General features: G+C 39.6%; 1 protein-coding gene across 7 annotated transcripts; it reads left to right on the forward strand.

Moving 5' to 3' along the window:
• Positions 1-472: 472 nt before the first annotated feature.
• Positions 473-14,048, forward strand: LOC103981022 (probable sarcosine oxidase). 7 transcript variants are annotated; one of them, XR_010485887.1, is made up of 7 exons: positions 2,568-2,962; positions 6,598-6,752; positions 7,938-8,055; positions 8,127-8,707; positions 9,313-9,369; positions 12,269-13,687; positions 13,787-14,048. XR_010485887.1 is itself a non-coding variant. In XM_065103379.1 (6 exons), the coding sequence occupies exon 6, from the start codon at positions 12,377-12,379 to the stop codon at positions 13,616-13,618; it is 1,242 nt and encodes a 413-aa protein (XP_064959451.1). In that variant the 5' UTR covers positions 2,568-2,962; positions 6,598-6,752; positions 7,938-8,055; positions 8,127-8,707; positions 9,313-9,369; positions 12,269-12,376; the 3' UTR covers positions 13,619-14,048. The 7 variants fall into 7 exon arrangements, 2 of the variants coding, with proteins under 2 accessions (XP_064959451.1, XP_064959453.1); XR_010485886.1 differs by having other exon boundaries at positions 13,790-14,048; XR_010485888.1 differs by having other exon boundaries at positions 12,269-13,672.
• Positions 14,049-17,392: the final 3,344 nt, after the last annotated feature.

Below are 17,392 nucleotides of genomic sequence, written 5' to 3' on the forward strand. Positions count from 1 at the left end.
CACCTTCTTTTGCTTCTCAACTCATGCAGCACACGACGAGGCGTTGACTTCGTCTCCGATAAGAAGCTCCCGGCTCTCCGTTGACTTTGTTTTGGCTTTCAAGGTCAAACGCCTACGGTTGCTCTCCAATCCGAAACGTAGATCATCCCGCCGCCAAAACCACCACCTCCATGTCACTGCATCTCACTGGTAACGAGTCCAACGCAACTCAATCGAGCTCACGCCCAATCCTACAACATTGCTTCTTACACTAATCGTAACTCAGCCCACAAGACGAATCAATAGTCGTTCTTACCCAATCACCCACCACCCATATTTTCACTGGAGCCCACAGTATTCCCAATCAAAGCCGAGTATATGCGCGCGTTCCGAGGGAAACGGTAAATAGTACTGTCCTAAAATCTAATAAACCAAATAATACGCGTGTTTTAGTCCAAATATATATTAAAAATCAATTAAAAAAGGTGAAGAAAAAAAGAGCTGCGAGAGAGAGAGAGAGGTGAGTCAGAGAACGAAAAGACGACTGTTTCTGCTCGATCTAATCCCGACTCAGCGCGAAGTGGAGAGAGAAGGGGTGGAGGAGGAGGAGGAAGAAGAAGAAGAGGGGGAAGCGCGAAGCAAAGAGAAGAAGCGCTCAAACAACCGAGGGAGAGAACAATCGGAGCTCCGCTCGCCGCCGGCGAAGGCGCCTCGGAGTAGAATCGAGGCGGTGGATCCGGCTGCTGCGAGTTTGCGGTGAGGTCATCTCGAATCCCCCCTCCCCTCTTCTTCTGCCTGCGTTCTCGTTTCCCCGCAGGATTGGCTTCTCTTTCCTATTCGTGTTATCCGTCTTTCTCTGCTTCTCTCGCCTTGATCCGCCCGCGGAGGCAATTGAGGCCCACTTCGCTTAATTGTGGGTTCTCCGATCGCGGACCGGGGAGCAGATCGTCGCCTGCTTCTTTGGTGGGGTTCCGGGTTGCAATGAGAGCTTCCCGAGCTGGCCGCTACTAAATGGGACTTGATTCTGGTTGTTTCTCGGATTTTAGGGTTTTCGATCTCTGTGTGAGAAAATTCCGGTTTCAGGTTTCCATCTCTGTGGGCACAGATTCCTGATCTTGTGTTGCTTGTGGGGTTCTTCTGTGGAAGATAATATTTCTGCCTGCATTGGTGTCTCTGAGGTGCTGGGAATCGTGCATAGCTTGCTTTCTCTGTAAGAGAAGGTGCAAACGCTGATATTGGCTAAAACCCAGAGATATAATAGGAGTGGAGGAAGCTCTTATAATCGTTTGCTTTCATGGTGATTTATATGGCTACTGTTTGTTGAGAGTTGCCGCCGCCACCGATGCTGCAGCGGCAACCATCGCTGCCACCACCGATGTTGCAACCACAGCCACCGGTGACGAAGCATTCCCGTACCCACCTTAGTGACTTAAAATCACAGATAGCAAAGCGGCTGGGCCATGAGCGAGCAAATAACTACTTCAGCTATCTGAATGGTTTACTGTCACAGAAGCTAAGCAACCGTGAGTTCAACAAGCTTTGCATTTTGACACTCGGTCATGAGAATCTTCCCTTGCACAATCAGCTGATCCGGTCGATCCTTCAAAATGCCTGTCAAGAAAAGGCTCCTCCTGTCAATTATGGCAAATTTGCACAAAGGTCAACTGTTATTATGTCAAAGACATCTCCTCAAGTAGATGATGGACTTGATTTTTCACAAGCCCGGACACAGTCAGGAAATTGGTCCAATGGGGATATCTTGCCACGGTCACCGTGCAAGTTTAAGAGTGGTATTGATAATCACAGTATCTATGACCACCCTGGTCCTCTTCGACCAAATGGGAAGGTGGAGGTTGGTTTCCGTGAGAACGGTGTCATGAACTCATGTAATTTGAAGAGACCATTGCAGCGACAGCAGGATGGACCTTGCAAGCTGCCAACAAAGAGAACAAGGATCGAGGAACCATCACTGCATGACCAGGGCTCTGTACATAACAAGGTTCTTTCTGAAGCAGTTCTCCTAGAACATGTGGAGGATGTGGACTGTAGGGGTAGTTTAGACTCCCATAGACATCCGCTTCGGGCTCCACTTGGAATTCCTTTCTCTTTGACGAGCATTGGCAAGGCAAGAAGGACACTTCTCTCTGCTGGTACCAGTATCAACGATGGCTTTTGCAGGAATTATGATTGTAGCGAACTGTACCATACTGAGGTATTGAAGAAACGAATGGATAAAATGGCTCAAGCACAGGGCTTAGAAGGAGTAACAATGGACTGTGCCAACTTGCTGAACAATGGGTTAGATGCTTATTTGAAGAGGTTAATTAAATCATGCGTTGATCTAGTAGGAACAGGAACAGAGCATGTATCAACAAAACGGGCAGTTCCCAGTCTTCTGCCTTATGCAAAGCCCATTAATGGTGTTTGGGCAAGAAGTAACATCCAAAGGCAAGGTAGTGTTGGACCTTTGATAGGCACACATATGTTACATTTGAAGGATTTTAGGGTAGCAATGGAGCTAAATCCACAGCAACTTGGGGGCGATTGGTCCTTGCTTCTTGAAAAAATATGCGTTGACTCGTTTGAGGAATAGGAAAAAATCCGAAGAATCTGGCTTGCAGAAATCATAGCACTTGGACGGGCTTAACTTTTAAGGACTGGTCTATTTTGGACTTCAATGGGCAGATTCAAGATCCTCAGCTAAAAGATACACTTTGTGGGTTTCTTTTAGTATCCACAGAGAAGAATTCTGTTAAGTTCCTGCTACGGAACACCTCAAACAATAACAAATAATAAATGCGAGCTTGTCCAAAGGAAGAAACTCTTCTTGTTTGGCCCATTATTGTAGGTTAGCATTCCTGAGGAGGCATCTCCTTCACAGTATCACCATCTGAGGTGTCAAGCTTTTATATAAGTGACATCATGGAAGACTCTAAGGAAATTCTGCAGGAAATTTTTTCTGTATCTTATACAATCATCATCTGTAAGTTTACAAGTTCCAATCAGTGTATTACCAATTGCTAAATTTTCTGCAGAGTTTGAATTATCAATTTGTTGATCTGTTTTAATTTTGTATTTGATTTATAATTATTTTGTCCTACATATCTGGAACACTTTTCTGTATTTTTGAGGTTCCGATTCCTTTTATGCTTATCACTTGTGGTGATCATTTGGTGGGAGATGTCCAGTATTTATTGAACATTTGACCATTTAAGCTTCTCTTGCCTCTTTAATTGTATTTCATTCCTTGTGATCTTTCCAATTCTATGTAAATTGTGACATGTCACCAAATTGAGTTGAAATCTAAAGGTTGACAAATTTGTTTCATATTTTTGCTATTCTTATGGAATAGCAGGTAGAGTTTTTCTAACTTTCAAGCAAATTATTTTAAAGAAGATATGATGATGGGAGCTTTTCTTGTTCTCTTTTCATTGTATTTCATTCCTTGTAATCTTTCCAAATGACGTGAATTGTGACATGGCACCAAACTAAGTTTGTAATCTAAAGTTTGACAAATCTGTTTCATATTCTGCTACCCTCATGGAATAGTAAGTAGAGATTGAAAAACTTTCAAGCAAGTTACTATAGGGCAAGCAACTAATTTTACCTTCATAGTGATAAATTGGATGAGCACAATGGAAGTTGTTTCCAAGAGCACCTAGATGGAAGCACAACAACAAAAATAAGTTGTTATGTCCTGATGTCTGGTTCGGCTACATGTATCTTTTACCACTACTAAGCTATTGTCTTTTATCTCTCTTCGCCCCACTAATACTAATTGTCTCACCTCAATTAATATTCACATCAATTATCTAAATATCTCCTTTAAACATATCTATATCATTTTAAATAATTATTCCTCGTTTTTTCTTTTATTGGAGTTATGTTGAACTATTTACAAATGAAAAAACATCTTATTCTAAGCAATAAAAAATTAAATGTTGCCTTAATATTCTCATCTCGGCAGCACACCTTTTAAAGCTGTTGCTTTTTAGCTACTATGTACTCAAATCCATAAAGCATGGCTGATCTAACAGTTGTCTTACAAATTTTTAAATCTAGAGGACATTCATGGATGACACAAAACTCTTAATGTTCTTCTCAACTGTCACCATCCAGCTTTTACTCTATGGAGTATGGACAAAATCTTTATCAGTCTCTCTGACATTTTGAGTAATCGAGTCAAGATATATACACTTCTACAGTTTTACTTGATGGAATTTTTTGTTTTTCCATTTTAACTACATCCTCAGTTAATTTTTCTAGTACTTCTAAAATTACATCTTATGTATTCAATCTTAGTCCTACTTTATTTAAACCTTTGGCTCCTTAACTCAAGGTTAAACATAATCTCATTTAGATTTTCATCAATTTAAATAACATTATCTACAAGAAACATACACCATAATGCCTATCAGATATATGACTAGTATGTTTATCCCTTATCAATATAAAAAATTGTAAGACTTGAACAAAAACCTTGATGCAATATGATAGGAAACACATTAGACACACTACTTGTAGTTTTAGCACTAGTGATTATATGATCATACGTATATTTTATGGTATCAATATAATCAGTAGTAATTCTCTTGGGACTCTATTATAGATGCTTTATAAGTCACTAAAAACTATATGAAAATCTTTCTTTTTCTTTGTATTCTTTTCAATTTATAGCCTTAATAAATAAATAGCCTTTATGGTTGGTCTACTAAGCACAAAACCAAATTGATTCTTGGAATTACTTATTTGGCTTCTTATTCTAATCTTCGATCATTTTTTTCGAAAGTTTTATTGTATGAAGCATTTTCTTAATTTCTCTATAATTATAACAACTTTGGACATCTCTTTTATTCTTAATTAGGATATCATCATGACCAATATTCTTACCATGTTTCTTTTACTATATTTGCACTAGTGTAGAAGCTAAGTTATGTACAATGTTCAATAGATAATTTAGAAAAAAATAATTTCTCCATTTTTAATTAATCTCGGTCTCGTTAACAAGTATATTTTTATCTTCGTCCCTTATGCAACTAAATTTATCTAAATCCCTCCTCTTTATCTAGCTTTAGCAATTCAGAAAATATCTTTTTCCTCTTTGATTTTTCAGATCACTTAGTTACATGGGTATTTAACGTTAGATTTTTTTAAAATAAAAAGTTGTCTTTTTTGGATATATTCATTTAAAAAAATGAATATATCCAATGCGAGGTCTCAACAACCTTACCTTTAAATATTTAAGTTGTTTCCATGATTTGAACCTTGTTTTTAAGACTCTATGCTTTAAATATTTAAAAAATAAAAATATTCTTTGCGACTTGTCTCACAGGTCGCAAAGGAGCAACTTTAATGTTAGATGTTTCCATGACTTGAACTCTCATCTCCTAGGTTGCTAAGGATCAACATGTTTTTCGTGCTTAGTTTTGGATAGCAATTGCCAACACAAAGTTCTTCAGTTTAATTGTGTTATTCTTAAGAAAATTAGTTGGAGAGAAAGATTTAAAATTTGGATATATTCATTTTAGACTTTAAAATGATCACCTTCAATTATTCTTTAAAATAATCACCTTCAGCATATCCATGTCCTATTTAATCTTGATTGTGAAATGTGGAAGGAAAAGTCATAGTTGCCAAGGTACACCATCACAGTGATTGAAAGAGGCGCTCGGGCGCTCGCCTAGGCGCTCGGGCGAGGCGAGGCGAGGCCCGAGCGCCTCGCTAATGTCTCAGGCGGCGCGCTTCAAACAGGCGCCGCCTGGGCGCTCGCCCGAGCCCAGGCGCTGGGTGCTTCGGGCGAGCACCTGGGTAAACCAAGTGACCGAACCAGGATTTTAGGTCTGGTTCGGTTGTTAGTTGGTTCAATCGAACCAACTAAACCGATATAACCCTTACCCAACCCTAACCCGCTGCCGCTCCCGATCTCACTGCTCGTCGCTCCTGCTCCCGCTGCTCGTCGCTCCTGCTCCCGCTGCTCGTCGCTGTCGCTGCTCGCGCCTCCCGCGAGCCCTTCCGCGAGCCTTCCCTCTGCTCGCGACTCCCGCTGCTCGCGCCTCCCGCGAGCCCTCCCGCTGCTCGCGCCTCTCGCTCCCTTTCCCTTTCCCGCCGCTGCCGCCGCTCGTCACTGCTTCCCGCCGCTCTTAGATTTTCTTAATTTAATAGCATATTTTTATTTAAAATTTTAAATAATTATATTTATTAATTATATTATATATTTTTATATTTTAGCGTCTCGTTTCGCTCGGGTGAGCGCCTAACGCCTTGGGCGTTTTTGGACCTTGGCGCCTAGCGCTTTTTAAATCACTGCACCATCAATGCACTTGCACCAATTAGTTTATGAGATTCTATGTTTGCACTTGATATATAAGTTGTAAGTTAAATCTGATAAAGGTAATTTTATTTAAATATGGGGACAAAAAATGTCGAAAGAAGTTGGCTTTAGGTTAGTAGACAATTTCTGCACTGAGAAACTCAGTGATTGCCTCCATTCTTGAGCAAAAGATAATTGATACACATTTTCATTACCTTTTAAAACAACTAGAGATTTGGTTACTACATTTACTAATCTGATGAAATATATCGATATTGCATTTCTTACATTTCGATCTGATTTTGTAGGTTGATTTCTTGTTCGGAATCTTTGGGTTACTGATGTGCATGATGTTTTACAATCTTCCTTAATCATAGTGGATAAGCGATATTGGCTGTACCAAAAATTTGGTGAGAAGATTCTTAAAGTAAAGAAGGATGGAAGCTTCCTACTTCATCCTAAGGTTAGTGTTCAACCACTTATATGTGCATCAATCTACCCAACATACTGCAATATGTAAAAACTTTTCCTTTCATCATTCTTGATAGGTCTATCTCAGTAAGTTGGTGCAAGAATGAAAAGTGAATAAGTTACTACATTAAATATAGAGACGAGGAGAAGTCTTTGTTGGTTTTATGTTCTCATCTCTTTCTTTGACCTTTTTTTGACCCGTATCCATCAAGTTAGTTAGCCTTTGTTCTTTTCAGAGGTGTTCTAAAATCAAATATTTATTTGACAACTAACATGCTTGCTGGGATTTGATTTCTGTGTATTCCTTTTGAACAAAACTTAAAAATGCTATCCATTTCTGATATTTTGTAAACAAGCTTGACGTTAGAAAAGACCATTCTTAAACGGCAAAAGACCAGAATGGCTGAAGGCATTTTCTCTGACAATTCCTGTATTGCCCTCTGCCACTCACATTGATATTGATGCTGCCAACAAAATAATTGGAGAGATGCATCAAATTCAGTAAACTCTCCATGACCCACTATACTAAGGGCTCCTCCTAGTGTAATTACTTCCAAACAAAGTTGCCTCTGAAATGGAAAGCATTTTGTTTATTCCTTGAGAGACATGCTAATAGATGAATTATTTAATTTGACCTCATTATCTCAAGCTGTAACAGAGTGAGTCTTCTTAGGCGGAGAGAACATATATCTAAACAACAGTATTTTGGTTGCACTGCCGACAAGTATAGAACTTTCGACCACATGCTGAGTTAATAGATTGGAACTAAGCTGGGATGCCGTACTCAATTTGAGTGGGATCCTAATTTTAACACCATGATTTCTGCTCCTTTGCACTGCCCAACAACTTATCTGCCGATCGAGATAAAATATGTGAAAGAGGTCTCGGAGTATCACAAAAAGAAGACTTGGTTGGTTTTGGTGGCATTTTTGCCATTTCCTCTCATAAATACAACAGGATCCAAAGCATGCCCCAGCATACATGTTTTCTTCATATTGCTACAATTATCGGACTCATATCATATATTCTTCAATTATATGTTATCTCTCTCTCTCGATAACTTTATTTGATTGAGCCAAGAAAGAATTTGCTAAACTGGACACACCGACATTTAGAAGTTGCTATATGTGCTAGTCTCTTGTGTGTTCTAAAGTTGGCCCTTTATCTCCCTTAACAGGCGCCATGTTTCTGCCCCTTCTCCATCCCCATCCACGGAAGACCAAATTCTATAACAGAAGTTACGAAGGAGCTAGTCTGTTCTGCATCAGGCAGTGACAGTGAGGAGAAAGCTATGGGTTAGTTAGTATGTTTTTTTCTCCAGTTCAGCTGATTGAAATAAGAAAACTTATCGATTCATTTGATGCAGATGATTTGTAGAGCAAAGAAATAAAAAACCAAGGTCAGTTTGTTGGGCAGCGTGCCCAAATATGACGAAGAGCAAGGGAGTGCAGACTACAGTCCAGCGACCCTTCATTATCCTCTACCGCCCAAGAATCATCCTGAACTATAGTCTTCAGTTTCTCCAAATGCCAAAATGATGCATCCTATTTGCATGTTGATTGTTGCTTCTCACCGAAATATGTTCTGCTATGCTGTTCTCGTTTAATGTACTTATTTGGAGGCATATACATTAGGTTTTTGCTTGGAGTTTGGACACTGTTCTTTGAAGGCATATATTGTGATGCTTCTTCTAGGAAGATATTCTCATTGTGGAAGGAGACTTGGAAGTTTTGTGACCATCAAACTGGGTTGCTTCAGATAATATCAAGTTACCACCATCAACATTATGATGTGAGAAGACAGACTGTTAGTCAGAGGAACCAGAGAACTTGGTCTGAAATCTTTGCACATCATCAATTTATCGGATGATCCATCCGTCCATCGGTCGGTCGGGTGTATTATATTATTGTTAACTTGCAGTTTGAAGCATCAATCCGAGTCATTCAGGTACGATTACTGTCAATAACCCTCTTTAGCATGTTAGTATGCTGATACGAAATAGTACTGTATCAATCCGATCAGTGTCCAGGCACTCCAAATTGTAAACCTTGTTGATTTTTCCAAAGTGCCAAGTCAAGTAAACCATGTCGTGTCAGAATCTTGTTCTTGTTCTTGTAGCTTTCATCAGTTGGTAAGTCAATGTTGACTGTTTACCATCTGCGAAGCTCATTCTCCTCCACATGCCAATTTAATTTCATTTACTGCTACTAAGACGAGTCCCAGACCTACCAAAACTACAAGACAAGCGTATGCTCCGGAGTCTGTATGCGGTGCAGCAACGGTAGAGTTAGAGTCTTGGTCATGGCGTCAACCCTCTTGTCGTCAACTTAGCCTTCTCCTATCCCCACCGATGGATGATCCACTCCGTCATTGCTTTCCTGTGGATATGTTTCTTAACACCTATACGTCTTATTTGGATTGCTCTTCACTGTTTGGTATCCTCCTCCTCCTCTCTCCTCCTCCTCCTGCTGCTGCTTGTATGTTCTGGTTTTGTTGGATTCTATCTTCACATGCCTTGTATTAACATCTCTCTCGCTCTCTCTCGTGTGCAGTCAGTGGTGGAACCACCGAAGTAACTGGTTCTCGGGGATCCACAGAGACTCAATCAGGTCAGAGACTTCTTTCCTTTCTTCTTTAATCTCTGTTTTGAAGAGTATTCATGCAAGAATATTAGATCTGTAAGCTTTACAACCCATTGTTGGTCCAAGCACGTGTATCAGATTCCAAGAACCACCAGGAATCATCATCTTTAGAGCAATCTCCTGTTCCCTGCTTAGAAACCGCTGCCCACCTTTACCATGCAGAGAATCCCAAGTAATAGACAAGATATAGAACTGCTTTATGGTGAACAAAGATGACGACGGACAACACCTCACACCACCTTGCTTTCTAGATTAGCCTGCCAGCAGAGGTGGCCCAAAAGAGACTTGGATAATAACAAGTCCAGCTTTATACATTGCTAAACAAATCCCTTACAGCATACGGAATCTCTTGTTTGGATGAAGTAGAGTGTTTATCACGTGCTAGATTTAATAATAAAAAAAAAACTATCATTCATAGTTCTTAATTTAGGAAAGATTTTTTTTTTTATCTTTGAATTCAAATCTTTATCTTTACGATATTTTAATTAAAAAATTATATCTTCTTAATGGGATAGAAAAAGTCTTATCCACATGGTTCAGATCTATTACAAAATAATAGATTACTCTAAAAAAATATAAGATAAAAATATATCAATAATCATAAAAAAAAAATTAATATTTAATACTCATGAAACATATATAAATATTAATAATTTAATATAAAAATAATAACATATCAATCCATATATTAAGAAATAAAGTTAATTCTTATGCAATAAATAAAATAACACATCAACACATCTCAATCATATAGATAATAATCAGATAACAAAGACATACATCACATCCGATGATGTACTCTCTCAATAATAGATGAAAAGACATATTTTATGGGATGAATTCCTCCTATAACGGACGGAGAAATCGTATAATCGTTTGATATATGAACTACTAGATTATATCCATTAGTGGTCTGGTAGTACTATGATAGCTCATAGCTCTTTTCACAAATTGTATTTCTGATGATCACTTAGTATAGGCACATAAACTACAATATACTATATGATAATGATCACATCAATATTATCAATTTAATCTAAAAATATAAGAAAATCAATAATTATTTTAAAATAAATATCTTTATATAAAATATTTAAGTTTATCATATCATAAAGACATGAGGCATTAATCTCTTAATAGTCTTCAATGATTTAATTGACTTAAACAAATCTCAATTCAGTTAGAACTTAATGAAACTAATCTCAAATCCTTATAGAATCGAACCTGGAATCATCTTAAACTAGTCTAATTTAAATTTAATTGATTTCAATTATGTCAAGTGGGCTTGAACCGATCAAGTTGGTCGGGAATCACCTAGAGCCGACTTGAATTGATTAAACCTATCTGATTTAGTCAACTAACAAACTCAAACGAACGAAGAGAAAATTGGACTATATTATATAATGCTAGTCCAAATCAAATCGATCTACTTGAGTCTTAAACATGTCACATGTGCCACACATGTCTTAGGTAATATGTTAGGTTAAGGTACAATAGACTAGATTGAGAGATGATAATATGTCTAGTGCTACTTGTAAAGCTATGCCAACCTAGCTTCATGAGCTGGATTGAGCCTCACTCATGAGTTTAACTAAGCATTACCATTGAATTGGGCCCTCTTAGCTCGTTGGTTGAGTTATACCTAATCACATATGTTGGGTCATGCTTGATCACAACTATATGCATTGGGTCATGCTTAGCTGAGTCGTACTTGGTTATACGAGTTAGGTCATATTTATTCATACGAGTTGAGTCATACCTAACAATATGGGTTGGATTGTAACTAAGTACATAGGTTGGGTCACGCCTAATCACATAAGTTAAATCATATCTAACCACATAGGTTAGGTCATGCTTACCCACATAAGCTGAGCTGTACCTAGCCACATAGGCTGGGTCATGCGTAACCACATAGGCTGGATTATACTTGACCACCTAAGCTATACCATACTTAGTCACATGGATTTGGTCATACTTGGTCACATTGATTGAGCTATATCAAGCGACAAGGGAAACGTATTTGACCACATAAACTAAGTCATGCATAACTAGAGTTGAATCATACTTAACCACATAGCCTAGGTTATGCCTGGGCTGATCTGATCAATCGAACTTATGTTAGACCCAATTTGACCATTCTTATTAAATTATATTTTATTACTTTAAAAATATTTTTAAAATTATAAAAATAATAATTAATCTCAAATTTATTTTTTTATAAACAAACTAATTTAGATTCATGATTTCAAATTTAAAGCTAATTAAATCATAAAAATTTACACATAATTTTTTTAATATAAATATATCTAATTAAATGAATTAAAATTATTATTAAGTTAATTAATAATTCTAACATCATAATTCAATAATAATTATTTATTAATTATAAATTTATAAATTTAAAATATTATCGTGCATCATATAAATTATAATAAATCTAATATCAAATATTTTAAAATATTAATAAAAATTACTAAAAAAATAAAGGATCCTCGAGATATCTTCTTCTCAATCCTACCATAAAAGATAAGTAATATTTTTATTTTATTTTTATCTTATTTCACACACAAAAATAGATTTATAATATTATTTTTTATGATTCACACATAAAATAAATTTAAATTATTTACTTTCTAAAATTCATATCATTCTATAGGAAATAAATCAATTAATAGTTTCAGTAAAATTCCTAACTTATTCATATGATTAAGGAATTAATTTTAATTATTTCCTTAATCATACTATACAAATAAAGAAATTAATAATTTAAATAGAATAATATATTATTTATTTGGTGATATTAATTTACATTAAAAGAGAAAAAATCATCGGGGATTACAATGTTCCTCTGTTCTGATGAAAGCAGAATCTTCATATCAAACACCTTCTGCTTCAACGCATCTACTGCTCAAATACCAGTGGAAACCACCCTGCTGCTGCTGAGAGAGAGGTGTGCAGAGAGGAGGCAGCGGCCATGGAATCCTGCGGTGATCAGTTCGATGTCGTCGTCGTCGGCGCGGGGATCATGGGAAGCTGCGCGGCCTACGAGGCGGCCAAGCGCGGCTGCAGGGTGCTGCTCCTGGAACAGTTCGACTTCCTCCACCAGCTGGGCTCCTCGCATGGCGAGTCGCGCACCATCCGCGCCACCTACCCGGAGGAGTACTACCCGCCGATGGTCCTCGAGGCGCACCGCTTGTGGGAGGCGGCGCAGTCGGAGGCGGGCTACCGGGTGCTCACCAGAACCCCCCACTTCGATATGGGCCCTGCCGATAACAGGAGCCTCCGGTCTGCTATCGCCAGCTGCGAGCGGCAGAGCTCGGTCAACGTGCGCCTTCTCGATCGAGCCGCGGTCGACGAGATGTTCTCCGGCACGTTCCGGCTGCCCGAGGGGTGGATCGGGGTCCGAAGCGACGCCGGAGGTGTCATCAAGCCGACCAAGGCGGTGGCCATGTTTCAGGCCCTGGCCATACGACGAGGGGCTGTTCTAAAGGATCACATGGAGGTGACAGGGATTAAGAAGGACGAGGAAGACAGAGGCGTACGGGTGTCCACCGCCACCGGCGACAGCTTCCTGGGGAAGAAGTGCGTGGTCACGGTGGGACCTTGGACGAGCAAACTGGTGAAAGCAATCAGCGGCCATGTCTTGCCCATCCACCCTCTCCACACCACCATCTGCTACTGGAAGATCAAGGAAGGGCACGAGCACGAGATGACGCCGGAGGGAGGCTTCCCCACCTTCGCCAGCTACGGCGAAATCTACGTCTACGGGACGCCATCGATGGAGTTCCCGGGACTGATCAAGATCGGGCTGCACGGCGGCCGCCCGTGCGACCCCGACAGGAGGGACTGGACATCGAACTCCGGCATGCTGGTGGACGCCGTCGGCTCCTGGATCGAGCAGATGCTTCCGGGCAAGGTCGAGACCGACAAGCCTGTGATCATCCAGTCATGCATGTACTCCATGACCCCCGACGAGGACTTCGTGATCGACTTCCTCGGCGGCGAGCTCGGCAAGGACGTGGTGGTGGCCGGAGGGTTTTCAGGACATGGGTTCAAGATGGGACCGGTAGTGGGGAGGACCCTGGCGGAGTTGGCCATCGATGGGGCGGCAGATGGAGTGGAGCTGAAGCACTTCAGGTTGGGGAGGTTTACAGAGGACTCTAATGGCAATGCAAAGGATTTCGACGATCAAGTGTCCTCTCATCTCCATCAATAGAGACAGAGAGAGAGATAGCGAGAGAGGGAGCACCTGTTTCATCCGCTGCTCAAGGTTCGGAAGTGCAAGGTTTAGTTAACTGTCTCCATGCTCTTGCATTCTTTACCTCTCTAGTTGTTTGCTACTTGTTTCTAGCCAACTAAAATCTAGATTTGATGGCAATTTTAGCAGCAGATTCGTTGTCGATGCGGAACAAATCTAAGAACTCCATGGAAGCAGACTGGTGAACTCTGTAGCTTGGTGGTGACTTTGTTTTCCCTTCTCTTCTGCATGTTCTTGTCCTTGAATTCTAATTTGCTGATCAAGTTTGTCTACTGATCCTGTGTGGTTCTGTTCTGGATGCACATTACATGTGCTTCTGACATTTTATTAGACACTAAGGTCCTTATCTCTTCACATTAAATAGCATTTACTGGTATTTAATGCTAAATGTTCAGGGGGAAAGGCTTTTAGGACCAGTTGTAAGATCTAGATGGATGCTATGCAAAGGAAACACTGTGACAAAAAACATTTGGATACAAAAAACAATTGCACAAATTATTACACCTTAATTCGAAATTAAAAACAATGTTATTGTTTAAATCACTGTTGTATGTATGAACATCACAGACCATGAAGCATATGTAGTAATCATCTTGTCATGCATTATTCCCCCAAGGAATGGATCCAAAATCAATATTGTTTCCATGAACAGACATGAGAAGTAATTAATTAGCTGAAAACACCTCTCTGTAACTATCAATCATCAGTCAAGACACTTGAAACCTAAAAACTTCAGACTTGTAAGTGGAGATGGTCTGACAAAGGCTAATGCCAATGAATGAGATTCTACTGACACACACAGAGTTCTCTATAGACAAATCTATCTGGCCACATGATATCAGGGTTACAGGAGAGTAAAATAACTTTGCTGTGTCAAGAGTGGTCACAGAACAGGTGTTCATTTAAATTCTGCCCTAGTTAAAATATTATACATGACAAGAGGGGGGCCTTTCCAATATGTTCCACAGCTGATTGGATGAAGGGACACAGCTGGGGAATTCAAATGCAACAAGTAACTGATCACTTCAGCCATTAGAGAAAGCCATCACTTTAGACTCTTAATCTATAAGAAATTTAATATTTATGCCACATCATTTAGCTTCAGAGATAATGATACTGGTTATCTAGATGTCAAAAGCAACTAAAACACTTGATAAGTTGGAAGATTATGAAGTCTATGAACATTGTGTGGACTCACCTGCGTGGCCAAATGCCATAATCAACTTATCAATCCAGTCACTGGCAAAAGTCACTCGTCCCCTCAGAGATTACTCTATGAGAATGGATACATACAGTCGATGCCATCTACATTCAGACAATGAATTAAGTGATTTCCTACAGAAAAGGTAACGAGAAGAAAGCTACATCATATCAGACCTAACATTCCAAGTCTAGGAAAAAAAGCCATCACTTCATAGTTTAGTCAACAAGAAAGTAAAGAATATATCATTCAGATTCAGAAACAATGAATCAACTGGTTTCCTAGTAAAATGAAAGTAGGACAGTACATAAAGACATACTTAACAGTAAAGAGAGTCCATGAGCATAACAACCAGAGATAACTTGCTCCATTTGTGAAGAACAGGAGTATATGCAGTTAATTCAAATAATGGTTATAAGAGACCGATACCTGAAATAGTATCAAATTTCCGTGCTTCTATAGTCATCACATTAGAAAAATTGGTAATTACATGAATAAGGAAGTTTTAGATGTATTGGACACCAACTTTGGACAAAATGGTATAAGATTTACTTAATTTTGCAGATGTAGAGAATCTAGAGATGCTGATTCATCTGCAAACAGTCCCTTGTTCAGTCCAGCTTGTGCCTTTCAAATTGACATTTACAGGAATACAGTCCTACAAATGTTAGATTTCAGTCCCCAGCAGGAGAGCTCAGCTCCTAACTGGGTCTTAGCTCCTATAAAAGCAATCAAGCTCAGTTCTCCACCTCCCTGACCAGCTCTGAACTTCCTATAATGGTTGAGTGCCACACTCATCCAACCCAAAATATAGAACTTTGGCAACTGAAGAATAGGGGATCAAACCATGTAAAAATTCTACATTGTTCAGTGCAGTGTCTGCCGTACCGAAGTGTACCGGCCGTATCGGGCGGTACGTACCGGTCCGCTACGTACTCGGCACGCGGACCACCTTGTACCGCTACAGTGCTACAGTACTATACTGTAGCACTGCTATAGTGCTACAGTATCGGTACACCAGGGTGTACCGCTCGGTATGCCCGGGTGTACCGCCTGGTACACCGGTACCGTACCGTACCGAGCCCGAGTCGAAACTCCGGTGCGGTACGGTACGGCGGACCTTGGTTCAGTGACACATTTGCATCATTTTAATTCCGTTGAGCACATAACTGATTATGATGATATGTTCATCTTCACATTCCATCATAAAATAACTATACTAATATCTCAGCCATGTTTCTAAAATGCAGTTTCCAAAATGAAACACTTGATAGTTTATCCACTTTGTTTGATGACAATTAGGACAACACAGAGCTCATGGCCACAGAAAAAAGATGATCAGATAAGATTTTGTTTGGTTTGGGGAAGCTTCATAGTAAATAGATAGTGGATCGTCCCTTTGGAACCATGCCAAAACATAATCCAAAATGGACATTAGAACGACATGGTGCGATGTGTCCACACCACGGACCTCAAGAGTTCAAGTCTAGTGGCGTGGAAGGTGATAAGGTCAGGATTGGCATTCCAGAAGAATGAAGCGGCTCATTGAGAACAGAGCTGAATTCAGCGGTAGACGGTCAGAACAGACGATAGCTCTTCAAACACAAAAGGACACCATGAGCTTGGAATGTGCTCAAAGAGACCAGGGTTGAATTCAATGTACTACGGCAGAAACTTGTGACAGAAAGCTCCTCATTTGGAACAGAAGGACATGAGCATGGGATGTGATTGAAGAGGAGAGGTTAAAATTTATACTGAATAGCCTAAGAGAAGAGCAGTAGATGACTGAAATGAGATTACTTTTCTCCTAACTGAAGGTTTAAACCCCTCCTCCTTGATGAGGACAAAGGTTATGATGATTGGTCCCCCTTCATCTCCTCCCTTCCCCTCACTTAGGCATCATGTGGGTGGGGAGGATTGTCCGTTGTGTGTTCATCCATATCATGAGGCCATAACATCCCTAAATCATCCAACAAAGGGACAAGGCACACCAAGTCAAGGTATGAAATCCAGGATTCAGTTGATGAGCTTTTAACCTGGACTCATGATGCACTTTCAGCATTGCAAGGTGAGAAGCCAGTGGCTGCCAATAACCATGAACTCATCCTGGATGTACTCTTTGTTTCTTGAATTGGCTTTTTTCTGCAGGGTGATTTATGCCAAAGATATTAGAAGTTCTATCAAAATGTCAACCACTTATCAAATTGTATGAGGTTCATAATTCCTGAATGAAGTTTCTTTGAAAAATCCTAATCATCAAGCAACAAACTAAATGTCAGGAAGATCACAAAGACCATTGTTTCATTTCTGCTGCACTAAAACTTGTTCTAGTGCCACATTAAATGTCAACAAAATTTAGTTTATTATATTTAAACTGAAAGAACAGTTAAAACATAGGCATCAATTTTCATCAAACCACCGGGTCATTAAGAAGACTCGTCAACATGACATCAGGTAATATGACAGAAGAGAATCCCAACCAAAACCGAATTCTGCATGTTTAGTTGCATCATAGCATAGGCTACAAACAC

Source organism: Musa acuminata, chromosome BXJ2-4, assembly GCF_036884655.1.
Source record: "Musa acuminata AAA Group cultivar baxijiao chromosome BXJ2-4, Cavendish_Baxijiao_AAA, whole genome shotgun sequence".
Lineage (NCBI taxonomy): Eukaryota > Viridiplantae > Streptophyta > Magnoliopsida > Zingiberales > Musaceae > Musa > Musa acuminata.